The 21129-nt window shown below is 57.5% G+C and overlaps 2 protein-coding genes across 2 annotated transcripts in view; both read right to left on the reverse strand.

The window, feature by feature from the left end:
• Positions 1 to 4226: 4226 nt before the first annotated feature.
• Positions 4227 to 10442, reverse strand: BARHL1 (BarH like homeobox 1). The gene is made up of 3 exons (XM_067309157.1): positions 9992 to 10442; positions 6235 to 6457; positions 4227 to 4521 (listed from the first exon to the last, which is right to left on the reverse strand). Exons 1-3 carry the CDS (start codon positions 10440 to 10442, stop codon positions 4227 to 4229), a joined length of 969 nt encoding a protein of 322 aa, XP_067165258.1.
• A 7422-nt stretch (positions 10443 to 17864) lies between these two features.
• The window catches only part of CFAP77 (cilia and flagella associated protein 77), a 63332-nt gene continuing 60067 nt past the window's right edge, over positions 17865 to 21129 (reverse strand). The window contains exon 6 of the mRNA XM_067309355.1: positions 17865 to 18129. Within this exon, the coding sequence (XP_067165456.1) occupies positions 18007 to 18129 (123 nt within the window). The 3' untranslated portion in view covers positions 17865 to 18006. The remainder of the gene's footprint in view (positions 18130 to 21129) is intronic.

Consider the following 21129-nt stretch of genomic DNA (forward strand, 5'->3'; position numbering starts at 1 on the left):
GTGAACGGTAGAGGCCTTGTTGCCCTTCAGCTTGGAAGCTTATAAGTAGAGTTTGGCTTGGAAATAACGGTGCTAGGGAGCTCTGATATAAGGCTGCCTGTGAGTCAGACCTGGGCTCCCTTCAAGTTCGCCCTCCTTACTGCTCCTCCGAGCCCTGTTCTGGGAGCCTGGAGTCCTGGCTCTCCTGGGAGAGGCTCTTGTGCCTTTTTCCTGCTCTTGTCTGGCTCCACATCTGTTTAGCTGGGTGCTCCCTGAGGCAGGGCCATGGACCTTCATCTCCATGTCAGTGTCGTGTCCCTCGCTGGTAATGGGAGCCCACAACCTCCTCTCCTTTTGCTGGCCAGGACAGGGCTGGCTGGCTGGCTGTGCCAAGCTTCTGTATGTCATTCCTGCAGCTGATACACAGGCGTGTGTCTGTAACTTTGCTGATGCAGGATTAGCTCCACGCTTGAATTAGACCCTGGCTTAGCCCTGCTCTTGCTGGGAGTGGAGCCCTGTCCCAGACGCGGCCCTGCCTGTGCAGCTGGAACACCTCGAGCTCACGCTGCGAGGCTTTGGGAGGAAAAGGAGCAAGGAGGTAACCTTGGTACCTAGGTCCCAGTTGAAAACCTGCAACCAGAGGGTGCCTAGATCCAACACAAGAGGCTTTGACATTAGTACCCCCACTGCAGAGGAACACCAGCTAATTAGGACAGCAAGTGACGGAACTTCCCTGTTTACCTCAATTTATTTTCTCCATAAGCCTAGGGGGAAGACAGGAAAAAGCCCTGATTCTTCTGGGCTCTCCTTTTTGGCATAACTTTTTTTGGTGTTTAGACAAAACTGTAAAATAGCTAGAAATGAGGTGCACAGGAGAGTCTGCAGATGAGATCCTTCTGCCTCTGTAGAAATGCCTGAGTTGGTGCCTCCAAAGTGCTGTCTGGCAAGGGCTACAGCTCCTTGCACGTGTAGTCTTGACAGTCCTGAAGGATCATTCCCACTCCCTGCATTGCACTGTGTGCTTGAGCTTGTTGCGGTCAAATCTGTGCTGATGAAGGAGACTTCACCGGCGATACAGAGAGCCAGCACAATTGCTGGTTTCTTGGATTTGTGTACGTTGGTGTGTTAGAGAAGTGGAGTTTGGTTCCTTGTCCTCAGCGTTGTGTTCCTGCTCAAAACTATACCAGCAGAGGCAGAAGATGGCCCTCAAACTGGGTAAAAGCCCAGAAGAGGCTTGAGAGCAAGGACTGTGTTTGGTCCTGGCAAACCCAGCTGTACTGACTCGCTGATGTTTCGGATCCAGAGCCTGGAGTTGACAGAAACCAAACATCAGCAGCTTGTGTGTTGGAGACGCTGTACCCTGGGAGAGAGTAATCCTTGGAGCAGAACTGGTGGATTCCTCTAAATGTTTTCTTATTGGGATTGATGCCCCTCCTCAACCATGCCGTTTTTACTGCTTTGTCTAATTTCAACCCAGTGCATCCTGTCCCAGGCCCTGAGGACTTGCCAGGGTCATGCCCACCTGGCACGAGCCTCTGTATCCATGAGCAGTGCTCACCAGTCCTACTCTGAAAAGTTTCCCCCTGTTCTGGGGTTGCTGTAGGTGTAGGACCCAGACTTGGTGTCCTCTCCAGCTTGGCACTGGATTTCAGTCTCTGGCCCCACACGCAAGCTGGGGGTGAGGCTGGTCCTTCAGCAGTTTCTGAGGCAGCTGAGATCCTCCCATAGAAGACGCTGTTCATGTGGCAGGTTCTCCAATGAGTCTGCAGCGTGTGGTGTCTTCCCTAAACTGATTTATTTTGAAGCTTACTTTGCTTTACTCTGCTATGGGAGCTCCCTGGAGGAGACAGCTCTTGCCTTCGCTTCCCCTCCCCTCTCTCCCCTTCCCAGAGAGACCCGGTGTGGCGGTTCACCCTTCCCTGAGCAGCAGTTTCCTCGGGACTCTGCCCCGTTGGCCCATGCACTCGTTCCAGCACAAACTGGACCCTGTTGCTGCTTTACAGCACTGATTCAGACCTGCTTTACCAGGGGAGTTTACAGCTTCTTCCAGACATGAAGTGGCAAATTTAAATATTGCAATTACAAACGTGTAGCGAAGCCTTGTACTTCATTAATGTAAGAGAAGGAATCTGCTACGGCTACAAGGACAATTAAATATTAGAGAATGTCTTTGATTCACATTCCTGCTGTGTAAATGGAAGGAAGGCTGCTGTATGTGCCTTGCCTTCGCACGCACAAAATGAAAAGCACACCCACTGCAAGTTGTCCTTTGATAGATTTTTAATATGATTTTAAAGAGTTTTGTTTGGCCTCATTCTTATTCAATGAGATTAATTTAAAGCACTTATCCCCTGGGTTTAAGTCAATCCATGTAGGATTTGGGACGGGGTTTGTTGCCCGGGGAGGGGGTTTGTTTGCAGGCCTCTCTGAAAGACTCCTTTCCCACTTCATTAACCCAGAGCTGGGAGCGACCCCTTCCCCCCCCCCCCCTCCTCCTCCTCCTCCTCGCCCCAGCCCGGGCCAGAGGATTTACCAAACTCCCCCATTCACATGCAAAGGAACAACCCGGTCCACAAAGGCCGGGGGCTGCTTGGCTCGGTGCGTGGCCGCGCATTTCGCAGAGGCGACAATGACCCTCCCCGCGGTGCCGCCGGGCCAGGGCTCCCGCGGCCGCCGCGCCCCGGGCGGGCCGGAGCCGGAGCCGGGGCCGGGGCCGGGCCGGGGGCCGCCGCAGCCCCCGCAGCGGGGGGGTTGCAGGGCCGGGGCTCGGCGGTGGGTGCCGGGGGGGGGGGGCGGCTCTGCAGACAGCCGGGCCGCCGGCTGCGGAGGGCCGGGGGGAGGCGGCGGAGGGCAGGGAGGGCTCAGCCCGCAGCCCATCTGTCGGCTCCCCGAGACGGCGGGCCGCTCCCAGGCTGGCCCGGGGACCAGCTGCTGAGCTCGCTGGCTGCGGCCAGATGAGCGACACTTTTAAAGGGTGGAAACAATCCATTTTCCAAAGCGATCATTTAAAGCACTTAGGCAATTATACACTTAAGATGGGCGTTAATAATTCACCAGCACCGCGGCTATCAATGCGCGGGGCCGCGGCTGCCCGTCTCCCCCGGCCCCGCATGCCGGCACTGGGGCCGCCGCCGCGGGCGCCCCGACGGGAGCCCCGGGCCCTGCCGCGGGCAGCGGGACCCTCCCGGCGGCTTTGGGCGGCCGCCTTTGATGGGAGTTGAGAAAACTTCTCTTTGCTTTTCCCTTCCCTCGGCGGCGGCTCGTCTGCCAGAGTAAACAAGCGTCGGGGGAAGAAAGGCCCGGCGGAGACGAGACCCGTTTGTTTGTAAAGAAGTTTATTTCCACATTTAAAAAAGAGGGAGAGAGAGCGGGAGCCCGAGCGTCTGCGGGCTCCCGAAGCAGCGCTCCCCTCCGCATCCTCCCTGCCCCGGCCGGGCCGGGCTCCGGGTACAGACTGACAAGAATCACTTACACAAATACGCCCTTAGGGTTCACAAATAAATAATTCATATACATTTTGCGCACGGTATTTACATTTTGCCGCTTTTTTTTTTTTTTTTCGTTACGGACGTCCCAAAGTCTCGCTCCAGCAGGCGGGGGCCGGACCGGGCAGCCCGGGGCCCCCGCGGCCCTTCCCGGCGGCGGGGCCGGTGCCCCGGGAACAGCCCCTGGGGGCAGCTCGGCCCGGCCGACCCCAGCCCCCCGGGGCGGCGGGGCCGGGCTGGCGGGGAGAGGCCGGCGGCGGCTCCCCGGGGTCGTGCGACAGCCCCGAGCGGCGGGGGCGAAGGGCCCTCGCCGCCCCCGGGGCCAGGCGGCCTCGGCGCCCCGGCAACTGCCCGGGTGGGGGCGGAGAGGCGAATCCCCCCCGGCGGCGCCGGAGCCCCCTCGGCGGGGCCGGGGCCCGGGCCGGCCCTGCCCGTGCTGCAGTCCCAGGAGGGGGGCGGCAGGGGGGGGGCGCAGCATCCCCGCTGCCCTGCGGGGGCAAAACGGGCCCCAGGCGGCGAGTGTCCCGCGGGGGGTGGGGGCGTGGGGGGGCCGGGCTCTGCCGGCTCTCGGTGCTGCCAGACCTTGTCCTTTACTTCTTGCATTCGTTATATATTAAAAAAGTGGGGGTGTCTCATATAGATATATATATATTTGGGGGGTGAGCGGGAGTCTGTCGCTTGCTCGCGGCCCCCGGAGGTGGGGGTCGCCCCCGGCGGCCCCCGGCCCGGGGTGTCTGCCGGGCGGCCGGGGCGGCGCGGGGCTCACCGGGGCTGCGCGGCCCGCGGCAGGACGCCGGGCAGCGGCGGCAGGGGCGGCGGGGGCTCGCTGCCGCCCTGCAGTCCGTGGATGAGGATGCGGGGCACCAAGGGTCTCTGTAGGGCCGGGGGGGGGGCGCTGGGTCCGCGGTACAGGTAGAGGGCGGCGCCGGGGTCCAGGTTGGAAACCAAACTCTGCGGGTAGAAGTAGGGCGAGGGGAACATCCTCTGGAGGGCCGAGTAGTTCCCAGCCTCGGCCAGCAGCTCCAGGCCCACCGCCGTCTGCCTTTTCCACTTGGTCCTGGAGGGGGGGACAAGCCGAGACAGGGGGTTAAGGAGGGAGGGATGCTCCAAAAGCAGCTGCACGCCCCGTCCGCACCCCCTCTGCCCCAGGGTCTGCCCCAGACACTGAACCCCTCGCGCACCCCCTCTCCCCCCGCAGCCTCTTGGCGCCGGTCCCCCCGCACGCCGGAGCGGTGCGGTGCGGTGCGCCAGCCCCTGGGCAGGGCAGGGAGGAAAAGGGTGGGGGAGGTCAGCCCAGTGCGGGGGGGGGGGGGGGCGCGCAGCCCCCGTTATCGGGGCGAGGAAACGCTCACAAGCCCCTCAGCTCCTTGCCGTCCCGTCCGCGGCTCCCCGGCAGCCTCCCCGGCGGCGCCGGAGCCGCAGACCGGCTGGGATGAAATTGCCGGGTGTGAACTGTGCTGTATAAAATGTGACCAACGTTTTAGTCCTTTCCTTGTACGCAAGTTGCAGATTACAAATTATATATTATATATATGTATCTTACGTGTTATATGTGTGACCCCGTACCGGGCGGCCTCGCCGGTGAGACGGGCTGCCGCGGCTGCGGAGCGGCGCCGCCCGGTGCTGCGCGGGGCGGCGGCGGCTCCCGGGAGCGGCCCGGGACCGGGGACTCGGCGGCAGCGGAGGTCCCACGGGGGGCACGAGTGGGGCAGCGCGCCGGGGCCGGGGGATTCGTTTGCGACGTTTGTGTATGTGTGTGTGTGTGTGTGTATATTTATATAAATGTGTGTGTGTGGGGGGGGGCGGTATACGTGCATATACGCGTGTGCGTGCTCTGTCTTCCGGAGGATCCCCGGCCCCGCTCCCTCGCCCAAGGCTGGGCCCCCCGACGGGGCCGGGCTGGCCGGGGGCGGCTCGGAAGGGGCTGCGGGCCCCGCGCCGGGGTTTCCTTGCGGGACGGATTTCGGAGGGGTTGAACTCACAGCCCCCCCGCCTGCCCTAAGCATCTTAAAAGCCCCGATGGCTTGGAGGGTCGCTGATCTCTGCAGCTCGCCAAACGGGACTGGAAATTTGGGGCGGTGAGGGCGGTTAAAAGCCGGGGAGAGAGGGGACTAGGTGAGGGCCTGCAGTCAGGTGTCACTCGTTTCGTCGCGGTGGCGATGGTCGGGACTGGGGACAGCGCCGACGGGGACGTCCGGGTAAATCAATTGAAGCCATCAAACATCTCCAACCCTTTTACAGTTTTGTCGCTGAAGCGCTAAACCTATTTCCACCAGTAAATTATTCATCATAATAATAATTGTGTAATTACTGTAAGGGGTGTTAATTATTGATGCCCAAAGCAGTAATTGGTATCTATTATTAATGGGCCGATGTGTTATGCTGTTGTGTTTAGTTGGAAGCCCGGTCCTTCCTTCCCCTGCCGGGGCCGGGGGAGAGGGGCCCACATTGCTCCCCCATGCCCAGATCCGCCCTCGCCCAGCACCACTTCTGCCCCCCGATTCGGGGCAGGGGTAAAAGACACTGCGGCACGGGCAGTGCCGGTCTGGCGAAGGGGAAGCGCTCCTCGCCCGGTGCCAGGGCAGGGGCCGAGCACTTACCCTCCGGGGCGCTTTTTAAAGGCATGTGGTGTGCCCAGCCCCTGGATGCTATGGGGGGTGCGGGGCCGGGGAGGGGCAGGATCGGAGCCCGGAGCCCCGAGCCCCGGCTGCAGGGAGAGCCCGGCGCCGTGGCCCCCCGTACCCGGGCAGGAGGGAACGGTGCATTTTACCTTCTGTTCTGGTACCACGTTTTCACCTGCGTGTCGGTGAGGTTGAGGGAGGCGGCCAGCTCCATCCTGTCCTGCACGCTCAGGTATTTCTGCCTCTCGAAGCTGCGCTCCAGCTGGGCCAGCTGATGGTCGGTGAAGGCGGTGCGGGCTTTGCGCGGCTTTTTCAGCCTCACTGGGGGGCTGTCCCGGGAGCTGGAGATTTCTCGGTCTCCTTCTTCTTTCACTGGGCCGAGAGGGAGAAAGAGAGGCCAGATTAGGGCAGGAAGGGAAGGGAAGTGCCCTCAAAGGGGGTGTAAATCCCTGCAACAATAAGCCGGAGGAGAAGGGATCAGGTACCAAATCTAATTCAAAGCGCATTTGCCCCGTAAATTTTAACCCGAGGCCAGCAGCTCCCTGCGTGCCCCCGGAGGACTCGCAGGTGTCCCCAAGGCAGGCCCCGGCCTGCCCCCGTCCCCAAGACCTGGGAGCAGGGTTGGAAAGCCAGGAGGGAGACGTGGCCGGAGCTGGGAGCGCTGGCTCCGTCCCCGCCGGGCTCCTGCTCCACTCCGGGAGCTGCGCAGCGGCTTGGTCCGGAGATGCACCCGGGTCTCCTTCACGCTCTCATTTCACACTGGGAAGGATCCTACCCGAGTTTTATTCCTGAGAACCCAGCAGTTTTATTGCGTTCTTGGATTTTCTTTCTTTCTCTCGCTCTTTCTTTTTTTTTTTTTTTTTCTTTCTTTTTTTTTTTTTAACCCAAAACAAAACCAACCCCAAAATGGATAGGGTGAGGCCGTATTTCTGGAGCGGAAAGTGGCGGGGGGAGATGCCTCAGGTTTTGCTGCCCTCTGCACAGAGAAGCCCCCCGCGATACTCCCTGTCCTCACAGGGACGCTGCCAGGGCGTGAAAGCAGCCTCCCCCCTTCCAGGGTTACAACGAAATATTTAGGAAGCGGCGCCGCAAGCCCGCGCCTATGCCGTGATTTCTCTTAAAAAACGCATAATGAGATGGTTTATTGATGGCAGATTAGCGCGGGAGGGAGCGTGTCTGTGTGTGTTTGCGGAATATGCACACGGCGGATCAATATGTCACAGCGACGCGGGGACAGGGCCGGCGGCCGGCGGGGATTTACGCCGCAAAACATTTGTAAGGTGACAGGAAAATATCCGAGCAGAAAAAAAGAAGAAGAAGAAGAAGAAGAAGAAGAAGAAGAAGAAAAGCCCTGCTCTGTCCTCGCCTTCCCCACCCTCCTGGAAGAAATTATGTAACAAAAAGGCTCAGTTTATATAAATCGGCGGCATTAGGTTTTCACGGGGGTTTATGTTAAATTTCCTCGTGGAAGGTGTTAGAAGCGACAGGGCTGTAGCTGAACGCGCGTTGATTTCTCTCTGTAGGAAGACAATAATCCGGTTAATTGAGCCACCGGGGAGCGAAACCCTTCAACCAGAAATCCCGGCTCTAGCCGAGCAGACAGAGCCCGAGCCCGGGAATATCCCTTAAACATGAGAATCGGTTTCATTTAACGGAGAAACCAGGAGCGCCGGCTCCGCCTGCCCTGCTCATCGGGAAGGGGCCGGGACCGGGGCCGGGTCGGGCCGGGCCGGGTGGGGGCACCGGCCCCGGGGGGTGCCGGCCCCGCTGCCTCCCGCCGAAGGCACGAAAGTTTGTGCGGAGTTTTCCTTGCCTGGGGGGAAACGGGCCGAGGAAGCCGAGCTTCGCCTCCCTCATCCCGGGAAAGGCAAATTCCTGGAGCCCCCTGGCCGGCCCGGTTAGCTCCCCGGGGCCGGGGATAAACCTCCTTCCTAAAAAAAAAAGTTCCTGCTCGCAAAGGGCTGCTCTCGTTATCGGTGGAGATATCCCCGTTCAGCTCCGGATCTCTCCCCCGGCTATTCCTAGCTTAAAAAAATAAAATTAAAAAAATATATATATTACGGGTGTTTCAGCACTTTTGCATGGGCCAAATCCTGCCGTCCTCGCTGCGGCTAGGCCCCAGCCCCGCAGCCCCTTTTCCGGCGTAAATCAGGGGGCGTTTTGCCCGAGGAAAGGCTATTTCCAAAGCAGGAAAAAGAATCGCTTTGGGACCAGGGCCCTTCGTCTGCTATCTCGTTTAAGCGGTGTTTTTAACTCCATTGAAGAGATGTTTTTAACACCATTTAAGCGGTGTTTTTACCGGTGGCCGTGGATGCCCCACCGCCCCACGGACAGGCAGGGGGGCAGGCGAGGAGCCGGTGCTCGGGAGCAGATTTCCCTCCCGCGCCTCACGGTTTGGGGAGCCTTTCTAGCACCGGGGCCCCGTGTTTCCACCATCATCATCGCTGCGATGGTCTTCACCGCTGTGCAATTGCCTAATGCGGAGCACGATGCTCCCACCCCCGCCTGCGGGCTCAGCTCTGGGCGGCGGTTTCTCTCCTCGCCGTTGGCTAACAACAACAACCAAAATATGCCCCTGGCAGCACCGAGCTCGGCCCGGCTCAGGGCAAAGCGGCGAACCCGCATTTCTTTTCCCCCCCTCGCTTCTTTCGTGTCTCGGCACGTGGGGAAAGGGGACAAAGACTGAAAGAATTCGGGCAAAAATGTAGGAGACGAAAATAAAACGCAAAGGTGCGAATGGCTGCTGTTTTCGATCCCAGCCCTTCAAAACCGCGGCGCCGATCCCGGCCTTTCTCCCCGGTCGCTGGCAGACCCGGCAGCAGCCCGGGACTCTTTCCTCCGATCAGAGAGCAAATGCACCCGGCAGCGCCCGAAGCCTCCCGGGCCGTTGGCAGAGCCTGGCCTGGGCGCTTATTTTTCCTCCCCGAAAACCTCCCGGGCTTCAGCGTGGCGGCTTCGGGCGGGCCGAGGGTACAGGAGAGCCGGGCCGGGGTTCGCCCCATCCCGTCCCCCCCTTCCTGCCCGGTACCCCAAACCCAGCGGCCCTTCACCGTGCCAGGATCCCCCCCGGCCGCTTGGGCCCCCTTGCCTTCCCCTCGCAAACACCCGGCAAAGAATCTCCCCGGGTGAAAGTTTTGCGGAGGATGATGCGAGCGGGATGGACGAAGGCTCCTGGAATAGCCTTCTCCGGGGGGGCGAGGACCGGCAGTGCCCACCGGCGACCCCAGACCTCCCGTGTCCCCCCCCGGCTCCGGCTGCCGGAGGGAAAGGCCGGGCAGGGCCTGGGGGGCCCCGAGAGCGAACCCCGGCCCGGGGCGAGCGGCAGCCGCCTGCAGCCTCCCTCCCCGCCGGCGCCGTGGCTGCGGCCCGGGGGCTCCCTGTGTGCCGTGCTTGTTTCTAAAGTCTCCAAAATAATAACACAAATAATAGTGGCAATACAAATCGAATCGAAATCCGGCGACTTTCTTATTCGTTTGTAACTCGTAGCATGGGAAACACCCGGCAAAATTCCGTGGTTAATATTTGTTGTTGTTGTTCAGGCAAAAATCCATCCCCGGCTTTCCTCTTCCCTCTCCCCGCGGGTGGGAAGGAAACAGCCGGATCTTCCCCGAGTAAAACAACCCGGCGGATCCTACCAGGCGCGTTTGGCGAGGCACCCAGCGCCCCAACCCCTCCGCCGCGGCCGAGCCCTACCGACCCTTTCGCCCTCAAGTTTTCCCAAGTTGGCGCCGACCCCGCGGTCATTTCGAGGGCACTCGGTGCCGCGGCTCCCGGTCTCCGGGGCGCGCAGGAGCCGGCCTCCACGGCGGACTCCCGGCGCACCGGGAGGCTTCGGGGCCGCCGGAGGCTTTGGGCTAGGCCGCCTTTGCTCGCTGTGCAAAGCCCAACGGGGTGAGCGGCTCTTACCTTTGTATTCCGAGTCCGAAGAGGAGCTGCTGGTGTTTTTTTCCATTTTCTCCCTAAAGTCCTCGCCAGGCTTGGTAGGGATCCTGCCCGCCGGCTCCTGCCCGCCGTGAGGTCCATTGGTGCTGGAGTAAGGTGCGCAGGCGGCCAGGGGCTTGCAGTCGGCCAGGATGTCTCTGATGAGGAAGGAGGAGGTGACGGTCCGGGACTGGGAGGGAGCCGAGCCCTGCCCTGGCTGGAGGTGCGCATCCAGGCCCGGCCGCGGCACTGCCGCCTCCAGGCATTCGCGGCCCGGCGAGCGGGGCGAGGGGCACCCGCTGCTGCCCTCCGAGCGGGGGCTCAGCTCCAGCGGGGACCGGCCGTCGCCCACCAGCGGGTCCCCCTTGGGCACGGCGGGGCTGCCGGCTCGGTGGGAGAGGATGGAGTCGATCCCAAACCCGGTCGAGCCCTCCATGGCCCCCGCGAGGTGCCGGCGCTCACACGGGCATTGGCGGGGAGGGTGCGGCGGAAACGGTTTAATAATGATAATTAACAACAAACAAAAAAAAGCAAAAGAAAAATTAAAAAAAAAAAGAAAAAAGAAAAAAAAAGAGCAAAGTTCAGCCTGGGATCCGGGCAACAATTGCTGCAAGGCTCTCCGAGGCTCCGCGCATTAGATCCAGGGCTGCTCCGTCTTCAGCATCGCGCCCAGCTGCACTCACAGACAGACAGACAGAAGGGGGGGGAGAGGGAGGCAGAGTCAAACTTTGGCCGCGGAGGGGGAGTGGAGGGTGGGGGGACGGACCCCAACCTCACCCCGGGCCCCGAGCCCTACCCGGCCACCCCACCCTTGCCCGGACCCGTAGCGGCGCGGGGCTGGGGGCAGCCCGGGGGCTGCGAGCCGGAGGTGGGGAGGCAGCGATCGATAGTGAGGCTTTGCAGCGCCTTAACCACTTAATGATCCAGAAATCAATGGGGAGGGCGAGGGGAGGGCGGAGGCGGTGGCCAGCCGTCGGCCCGCCGCGGCTCCCCCCTTCCCCGCCAGCACCTCGGACAGCGCTGGGGAGGAGGGGGGGAACCGGAGTCAATCCGGAGTCACCCCGCGTTCAGCACCGCGGACAGCGCCCGGGACCGGAGTCAATCCGGAGTCACCCCGCGTTCAGCACCTCGGACAGCAGCTTCACTCGGCGCCTTCCCCTGCGGAAAAAAAAAGGGGGGAAAAAATGAACTTGTGCCACTCCGCCTCGGGGGCTCCGGCGCCCCCCCCCAACCCCGTGTGAACGCGCCCATTGGTCGGGAGGCGTTTTGGGGGATGTCACTCCCCGGCGGCGACACCTTGCAGCTTGATTAACGGGAATTAATTGCCGCCCGGATCCCCGCGCTTTCCGGGCGGTTTCCGCCCTCTTTGCTGTCATTACCCCGCTGATGGAGCTCGTAATGGGGTGATTAGCCACCGGGGGGGGAGGGGGGGGCTGTCGAGAGCTTGCAACTTCCCGCTCGCCTTCCCCCCCCGCAACAGCCGAGCCGCCGGGTCCTCCCGAGCAGGGAAAGTTTTGCTTCGCGTTAAAAAAAAAGAAAAAAAAAAGAAACCGAAAAGGAAAGAAAAAAAACCACCAAACCCCTCCCCAAAGCCCCAGCGCAGAGGCGGCTGCTTGGAGCTCGAGGTGAAGCTCGGAGAAAGGAATTTCGTTGAATCCCCTCGAAATCGGTTGTGAACGAGCAGAAAGGTCCTTTCGCGAAAGCAACCACGGGGCCATCGGGAAACCGTCGCCCCGGCGAAACGTAGCGCTCCTAAAGCGGCGAGGAGCCGGGGCCGCTCTCGCCGCTTCCCCGGCGCCCAGCCGCGGTACGTACTGGTGCAACTGGGAAAGGGCCGCGCTCAGGGCGGCGAGAGGGGGCACGAAGCCGGCAGGACCCGCTGCTAAGGACACGCTGTCGTTGCCACCCGAGGAGAAACACGTTCAGCTACGGGGCTGGCTGTGGGCAAAGCCTCGGCGAGCGTGTTTTCCCCGCTCCGTGGGCACCGCCGTCCTGCCTCGGGCCGAGCCATTTTCCTGGACGAGGTGTTTTTTTTGTTTTATTTTGTTTTGTTTTGTTTTGTTTTGTTTTCCTGCCGCCGATCCCTTTTTAAAAATAACCCCGATGGCCCGGGGGGGTCCAGGCCGAGCTGTCCGCCCTGATGGTGAAATAAACACGGGCTATTCGGGACAAGCCCTGTTCCCCGCTCCCTGCCCGTTTTTCCTGGAGACACAACTTTCCTCCCCTCCACCCCGACGGGGGATTTTTGTTGCTGTTAATCTTCCAGGCTAAAGGGGACCGGCTCACCCAGGGATCTCACCTTCCCCCCGGTCAGCCCGGCTCTCCGCGAGGGTTAATTTAGGGGCTTTTCCTGGGGGTAGACGCTTGGCCACGGACGTGGGGGAAATGTCCAGAGCCGTGTGCGCAAAGCGGTGCCACTTTAAAGTGATGTCGGTGGTTATTTCTCAAATACTCGATTTCCTCCTCTTTCCCCCTTCCCGGCCAGGCAGCTGCATCTTGTCCCTCTTCCAAGGGCGCCCTTGGCCGGCAGCTTGGAGGCGGTCAATGCGGGGAGAGGGGCCCCCCCGGGGCAGCCCGGCTGCCAGCTGTCGGGCAGCGGGGCAGGCAGGGCCCCAGCATCTCCTGCCCTCGGCCCTGCAGGCTCGGGGCCGCCTGGGATCGGGGCAGCAGAACAAAAGAGCTTTATAGGAGAATAAATCCAGAGGCAAAAGCGGCATCAGCCCCGGTCCCAGCGTGCCCCCCCCCCCCACCTGGGCAATCCGTTGCGCCCGACGCTGGGGGCTGCTCGTCCCTCCTGGGTGAAGGATCCCTGCTGCTGCTCTGCCTCACCTCCCTCCCAGCACAGGGATGCTGCTCCAGTGCCAGGGACTCGGGACCAGGCTGGAGGGGCCCGATCTGCTGGGGGGGGTTGGTTTTGCAGCATCCCCCTGCCCAGGCAGGGATGGGCCGAGCACCGCATCCGGTGGGACCGGAGTGACAGATGGGCAGGAACTGGTCCTGGGTGAGAAATGGGGCAGAGATCCCGACGGGGCTTCCCAGCTCTCTGCTGTGTGACTGTGTTGGCTGCTGGGCTCTGGCAGCCTCCCCATCTATCCAAGAGACTTCATTTGGAATGGAGATTTACACTGGGATCAGAATTAGGATTGAGATTATGTTTGGAACCAGGAAGGGGACTAGAAGTGGGACTGGGACTGCATTTGGAATCAGGATTGGGACTGGGACCAGAACTCAGGGAGTGGCAGGACATCCATACAGGAACAGATTTGGACTGCCAGGATCTCTTGCTATATTTCTTTCTCTGGTTAAAACATCTGCCTTCAAACAATTTCAAGGAAATTCCCCAGATCAGACCCACACTCTGATCTTCCCAAGCCCATAATGCCAGCCAGGCACCTTGGTCCTGAGAGTGTCCTCTGGTGTGGATAGTGTGTGTATGTGTGAGGGGGATCCTGCTTCTTTGGAGCCAGCCCTGAGCTTTGAGACAGGCATCTAGGGTTGCTCACCGCCTGCAGCCTCACTGCTGCAGAGGGAAATGCTGTGCAAGGTTTTGGGGTGCAGGGAGGGGGGGTCTGATCCTCATCCCTAAGCAGACACTGTATTGTGGCATCCCCAGCCCTTGGGGACAGAGACTGATGCTCCTAGGACATACTTGGAGTTCTCAGCAGCTACAGGTGCACTTGTTACTAGTGTGGTTGATGTTAATTAATATGAAATATTAATATTATTATTAAGTTGTTTCAGAACTAGATTGCCAAAGGCAGAAACCTGCCCCATTTTGCCCACATGAGGTGTCCCACTCACATCAGTTCAATGCTCGTTAATTTGAGTTCTGACTTCAGCAAAGCTGGTCCCCTGCAGGCACAAGCTTCCCTGCCTCAGCCGAGGTGAACGCTGCAGAAGCCCTGTGGTGCGTGAGAACGTGTCAGACCCCAAAGGAGGTGACGCAACACGGGCAGTTCCTCTCTCCCTGGGGGTGAAAAGGCAGTTTAGGAGTGCTCCTGTGTGCAAGAGCTGGACTGATGGTGGGGGTGGAAATCCCAAACTGTGTCGACCCTGGTCAGCTGCCTCCATGTCCCACTGGACAAGTGGGTGCAGAATAACTCATCTATGGCTCCCAGCATCAGTAGGAATGGGAACTCCTGTGTACACTGTCCACAGAGCACTGACTACCCCGTGCATGTCCTCCCATGCAGCACCAGTTTCCTTCCACCCAAGACTTGCTCTGCAGGGTGCTCTCTGTGCAGGGTTTCTTGTTCTCTAGATGTGCCTCATGATCAAGGAAGGGCCGTGGGCCCCTGAGGAGGAGGAGAGCCCACGGCGCATGTGAGGCAGGCTCGACACTGCCCTGCACGGGTGTCCCAGTCCCACCTGATGCTCGTTCTGGAGCTGTGGTAGCTTCCCAGGAAGAATGAAGCCTGTTGGTCCTTGCAGCAGCTTCGATGCTGTGCAACAGGCAGAGCGTTTTATCACCAGTACAGGGCAGGGGACCCAGAGGTGCTGAGCTCCACTAAAATCTTCACAGGATTTGGCTCTTTCAGCTCTCAGCAGCTTGTCATTTTCATACAAAGCAAATGTAACTGTCCTTAAAACCCATTTCCCATTCCCATTTCTGGCTGGCTCTAGGACACTGATGCCTTTTGGAGCTGCCGAACATCCCATCCCGCTGCATCGCTGCTGCTGGGGCAGGGTAAGGCTCTCTCAGCACCAGGCGCTGCTGGCTCCCCTCGATGGGAACACCAGCCCCCATGGCCACGTGGCGGGTTTGGCCCCACAGCCGCTGCGGCAGGGCTGGCCCTGGCATTCCCGGGCTGGAGGCGGTGAGGAGATCCCCGACCGGGGCTGGAGCTGGGGGAAGGTACCTCCGTGCCGGGGCTAGGTGCTGGAGGCAGCAGGCTGCGGCGCTGCGGTGATGGCTACAGCAAGAGTTACACTAGAAATACCTGCTGAAGCCACTCACCAGTATCCTGATCATCGAGGGTCTGGCTTGGGGACCCCCCCGGAGGCTCTGCTGTATTAAATCCGTATCTGAAGCGACCACCGTGTTTACTGGCAAGGCTGTGCCCTGACAGGCGCAGGGGGATGCTCAGCCACGCCAGGAGCAGGTGGGATGCTCAGGTAACTGAACGAAGATCTTAATGAGCGAGAGAAGAGCAGAGAGCCTTGGGGTGGGGAGGACGACAGAAAGGGCAGGGGAAGCTAACCCGGGGGTTGCAGTGACGGGATCAGAGACAAGCGCAGGGCCCGGTGGTGGGCAACCTGCAGCAGCGTTAAAATCCCATTTACCAGTGGGTGTCACTGCAGGACAAGGAGCTTCCGGCGCTGGAGGGTGGCAGGGCTGTGGGGGACAGGGGACAGCAGGCTTCCGGCTGGCCCTGCGCGGTGGCAGGGGGCCGGGGGCTCCGCAGCCCTGCTCCCCGGGGCCAGGGCTCCCTCCAGCATCTGCCTCCACCAGCAGCGCAGCACCGAGAGGCAGCTGGCACAGCCAGGGCAGGAAGGACGGGAGGGAGACGCCTGGTTTTTGGCTTGTTTCCCCCCCTTGGTGACTTTGGTGGTGGGCTGAGAGTGGTGGGGAGCAGAGGCCCTGTTGGTAACGGGGTGGCAGGAGCCCAAGGTGGCACTGGGGACTGGGCACCTGCTGGGCGACGAGGCCTCAGGGCTCACTCCAGCTGCCACCCCTTGGGGAGCGGCTGTCCCTGAGCCGGGGCTGCGGTGGGAGCCGATGAGCAGGGAGCGGGTGCCGACATGCTGGATGAGCCAGGCAAGAGCTGTTAGATTTGGGCCATTTGCTGCACGGCTGTGCCCAGGATTTCCCAGTCCTGCAGGGCAGATCCGTCTGCTACAAGCCCAATGGACTTCTGTCTCCTCCTGAACATGCTTTGTTTGACCCAACTGTTGCTTTTCGTGTTCCTGGTCTCTTTGCTGGCTTCTTGGAGCCATCCTGGCCAGCCAAGGTGCACAGGCAGCTGTGGGGCATGTCATGAATCCCTTTTCTCCCCCTCCCCATGAAGGCCTGGCTTTGCAGGGTGCTGAGGGCCCATCCACCTCATGAGTTCAGTTGAGCCCACAGCATGTGAGGGATCGGCCACAGTAACGTCACTCACTTCCCCTTCGGTGGCCGGCGCTCTGAGTTTCTCTGAATCGGCAGCTCTGAATGAGCGTGGTTCAGACCATGGCTGTTTGTTAGCCCTTTTCTAATGATGGAAATGCCCTACTGGAAATGTCTCCTTCCCCCTGCACATCCTCGAGACATGGAAAGTTGCTGCAGGCAGGTATGGATGTCGCTGCTGGACTCAGGGCTGAACGTGGTTCCTGCCAGGCAGCACGGGAAACCTCTTGCCTGGGTTTCTCACACATGCACCGCGGCTTGGCTAGAGGAGGTTTATAAATCATGTCATTTTTAGCAAGACAAGATATTTAAGGCCCAGCTTTCTCCCTCCCCAGGGAAGCGGGAAAGGTCTCCTGTTATATTCCACCTCTGCCAGCATGGCAAACCCTACTGTTATCCTCCTAGTTATTTTAGATTGGCTTTACTTAGAGACCTGTACTAAAAGAGAGAAACCTATAACAGGGTTTCTCCTCTGCGGAGCAGCTGGTTTCCTGTCTCTCCGGGCTCAGGTGGAGGCAGGTTTGGGCAGGGTGGGATTTGCTGCAGCTGCTGCCCTATATAAAGGGGAGGTTAACCCACAAACTGCCCCTAAGGAGGGGCTGCTGGAAATGCCAGAGCAGTTGGTGCTGAGCCTTGCTTGTCCTGCTGAAGGTAAGAAAAACTACCTCTATAGCCTGCTTTGTGCTTGCATCTGGAGCAACATGCTTGAGTTTTATGAAGGACTCTGCTCTTTGAGGTTCAGGTCTAAAAGTTAGGCTGGAGATAACGTGAGGCACAAGTCCTGGGCTCAGTGCTGCTTCTTGAGCCTCTGTGTCCCTTGACTGCTCATGGGCCTGTGTAGGAGGATGGTGGATGGCTGGGGCTACCTAGGGCAGCAGCTCTTACCCCCTCACAGCAGGGCCCTGAGATGCTCAGGACATTGTGGGGTGGGCACATCTGAGCTTGCTGTGGGAGAAAGGGCTGATGAATGCAAATATTCAAAACTAACATTAGACTTAAATGTATCTGGCATAATCTGAGATATGACAATAGATGTGAGATTAGGGCTACATAGGAGCAATTTATTATTCAGTTAGCAATCTTTGTGATATACACAATTAAAGTAACTGCAATCATTATTGAGTGGTATTTTCTTAAGGTGGAGCACCATGTTGGGAGGAGGCTGCTTTGAAGGGGTTAGTACAGCTGAGCTCTGCCTGGGTGGCAGGCACCAGGCTGGTGCTTGGGTGCTGTGGGGTTGAGCTGGTGTTGGTGGAGTTTGTGAGTTTGTCTAGCCACTGTTTTGATATGCTCAGGCCTGAGTCACAGCAGGCTCCAGCAGCTATTCAAGTGTAAGTGCAGAATTGTCTGGGACTACCTTCAGCAAATGCATTAATTTGCAGTAAGGCCTCAATTTGACTGAGCGCTTAAAGTGGGTGCTTGGATGCCTTCATATAGGCAAATGGGTGAGCGCCTTGCCGAATCAGGTGGTAATGGAAAGCTTACTTGGCAATCAAATGAGAAGGACTCATAGATTACAAGATATTACAGACATGGTATCAATTGGGATATGGTTGCATTTAATGTGTTTGTTCAGAACAGCCAGCGAAGGGAGACTGTCCTATTTTCCCTGTGGGACTATACTGGTCTGAACACTGCCCTGTTAGTGGCCTGAGCATTGGTATCTTGAATGTGATGAGATTTGAGGTGATCAGAGGGGATAAAGTGCTGGTATGCACCTGACACAAAGCAGTGAACAGTTTGAGCCAGAACTGTTTTTTCCACATACTTGTGATTTATTTGGCTATATAAACATCAGAATAACTTTCCTAAATCTGAGAGAAAAACCTATCATCCATGGCTATCACAGGGGTCTAAAGACTATGTTGCTCAGCACACTGCTGTGGTTGAGCCTTCAGCTTGTTGTATAGATGCCCTGGTGAAGGGGGCCGCATCTCACAGGCATTTCTGAACGGTAGGCGCTGAATGCCTTTTTACGAGCCTCACTGTCTGGAAAAGTACTGAGATGAGGACCAACCTGTAATGAAAGGAGCAGATATGATTGGTTACAGTGAGGAGCAGTCCAAAGAAAATAGGCTGTAGCACAAACAGGGAACAGTCTGCAGTTTAGTGCAATGGTTTCTGTCTGTTTTGGAAACATTACTCCAGTTGGTGAAGTTAAACGCATCTGACACATTTAAAACGAGTGATTTTTCTGATTGACTTCAGCATATAATCTTATTCTGTTCCAGTAACAAGATCATGTAGTTCCACTATGATTTGTTGGTTATCTGACATTTTCAAATGCTGGCACGCCTTAAGATAGGCCCTGAAATAAATGACTTGTTTTCCACAGCAGAGAACGTGTGCGTGTCTCCCTGAGCTAGCCAGGCAGGGCTCTGAGCTGCTGGGGAAGCCCCTGTCGGGGTTGGGGACACCTTCTGTGACTTGCCCAACAAATACATGAACAGCCTCTATCCTGGGAGCCACATATGAGGTGGGGAAGGGATGGAAAAAAATGCCTGGGGAAAGTCCCCTGGTGGAATGAGGTCCCAGGAGCCCTGGGCTTGTACAGAGGGTGTGAACATGTCTTCATGTATGGAGCAGGTTTACTCTGGGGGTACCAGGCTTTACCTGCTCCAGCTCAATCCCTTGTGCTGTACATCTGCCTTGCATGGATGTGCAGTGCTTCCTCCTGCTTCCCCCCCAGTCCTGCTCAGGCAGGATGGATGTCAGCCTGGTTTTGCATATGTAAAAATACACAGCAGTCTTTGCCCTGAAAAGCTTGCTAGTGATCTCATTAATCAAGACAAAGCGTATTTAGCTATTCCCCCTCTCTGGAGGAAGGTGTTCAGGTGCTTAAATATACATTTGAGTGCCTAACTTCAGACAGTTGTTTTTGGCAGTTTTTGCTTTCTCACAAGCGGCAGCAGTGACATAATCCCTGTTGGAGAGGGAAACATGGGAGGCAGAAGCAAAGGCTGCCTAAAGAGGTGGGCAGTTTCTGGGGGCCCTGCTGGAGTTAGCAGGGAGAATCCCCCAGCTGGGCTGACTCTGACCTGCCACTAAAGATGCAGGAGTTTTCCTCTCTGACTTGTGTGGAGACAGACCTGGGTTTGTTAGAAAAATCCACCCCCTGAACCTCAGGACAGCTGCCTCTTTGATGCGTTTCCCATGGTGCTCCCTGCCCAGCGGTGCTGGGAACTGAGCAGGATGAAATGTCTGCCTTGGATTGGGTTGAAGCCATGGGGGAAGAAACCAACAGTTTATTCATTCCAGTCTTGGTCCAAAGATCCCAGGTGAGAAATGACACACTGATCCACACTGAGGAACAATTGGCTGTAGTTTTTAGCAGAGCCCTTGACAAAGTTGTGAGTGATGCCAGCTTCTGCCCTCAGTGTGAGTAAGTGGGAAGCACCAGGTGTAAGACAGGGGACAAGTGTTTTAAAAAATGAGATGCCCTCTCATAATGAGGGACACTCGAAGTATGGATTAGTCCCAGGCCAATAATTAGAGTCAAGATAAGGGTGTCCTTGGGTCAAAGGTCTTAATATGACAGAGATTGGTGTAATAAGCCAATGCCAGAGTGATGAATCCTCATCTCTGATTCTTCTATTTCATATTCTAAATGATGAACCCAAAGGTACTTTCTCTAGAGACAGCTGATGATCTTTATCATTACTCTGATATGGTTTTTGAACTGTTATGGCAGGATTTTGTCTGAATCAGATCTGGAGCTTTGGCCATAACAGGTCAGGAACACACTTCATGGGCAAAAGCTTGGTTGTTTTCCTTGTGGGATGGGGTAGCTGTAATTGTTTTCAATTGCTGATTAGAAGTTTTGCTGTTGCTCATTGTCTGTTTTATTGCCAAGTTAAACTGCAGGACACTCCCGCAGTTGGGATGTTGTAGCATCAGCCTTTGCCTCCAGCAATTAGAAGGACAATAACAAACTTATCACTCCCAAAACTTAAATAAGTACTTGGGGGCTATTTTCATTTTGGTTTCTCAGGATAATATGAGATTGGAAGAATGGAAAGGATCACTGGCCAAGCATTAGTGTGATCACATGCATGCTGCAAGCAGAGGCAGGTGTGTTAAAGGAGGACTAATTAATTGCATGTGAGATGCAAAAAGGCAAAGCTGGTGTAGGAAAGGCAGATCCCAGCTGATAGACTGGCAAGTGTGTGGGCAGCAGGGTATACACATCCCCAAGATCGGTGCCCTGTGGGTGCTGTTGGCCTTAGGCCTGTTGGTGTTAGGAAGTGTGTGTTGAGAAGCTGCATGTGTGATGCCTGCTCTGCACTCTGAGCACCCTTAGGTGATGGGTAAGGTTGGCTTCTTGAAAGGTAAGTGAGCAGCTTTGGGAAAGGCAGAAGTTTTAATTACTATAGCTGGATGAAACGGCTTGCTATGGTTTGCAGAATGTGTTGGGAATGAACCCATTAAAAGGACCTAGGCAAGAAATAAGCGGTGGCAGGCTTTCCTCCTGCCGGGGGAAGACCTGCATGCTGCTGTTGAGATGCTGCTGCTTTAGCTGCTCCCTTCTGCATGCTCAGAGGTGGCTTCCCCTCCTTGCATGATTTTTCACTTTAACAACAAAGATGCCCTGAGCCTCAGCCTTGTTTTTCCATCGTCCATTTGATTGAATCCTTTTAGTGAGTGACAAAACACTTTCTTGCGCTTTCTTTACAGGAAAGCAATCTCAATTCCTTTTTCGAAACCTCCCTCATTTACAGGAGTCTAACGGATCCAGGCCCTTTTAAGTCCTCTCCCAATTTTTTTCCCAAAACAGCACAAAACGGTGTCATGTTTGCAGATTTCTGTGGGTGGAGGGGGTAAAATACACAATACAGGAAATGGGTACCCGCACACATGCTCACCTATCTACACCGCGCATCCCCACGCAGGCAAAACCACACGCGCGCACACATCGAGATGCAAATTATTTCTGCGAAGCTATCACTTGTAAAGCTTGACAGAAAATAATGAGAAACACTAAATCTTTTATAAGGTCAACACTCAAGCAGCTGTCAAA

This window comes from Apteryx mantelli, chromosome 21, assembly GCF_036417845.1.
Source record: "Apteryx mantelli isolate bAptMan1 chromosome 21, bAptMan1.hap1, whole genome shotgun sequence".
Taxonomy (NCBI): domain Eukaryota; kingdom Metazoa; phylum Chordata; class Aves; order Apterygiformes; family Apterygidae; genus Apteryx; species Apteryx mantelli.

Coding starts and splice junctions, on each gene's coding strand:
- BARHL1 (XM_067309157.1), bottom strand. CDS start 10,442: ATGGAGGGCTCGACCGGGTTTGGGATCGACTCCATCCTCTCCCACCGA. Junction 6,458..9,991: donor TTCGGACTCGGAATACAAAG/GTAAGAGCCGCT, acceptor CTCTCGGCCCAG/TGAAAGAAGAAGGAGACCGA. Junction 4,522..6,234: donor ACGTGGTACCAGAACAGAAG/GTAAAATGCACC, acceptor CCCCCCCTCCAG/GACCAAGTGGAAAAGGCAGA.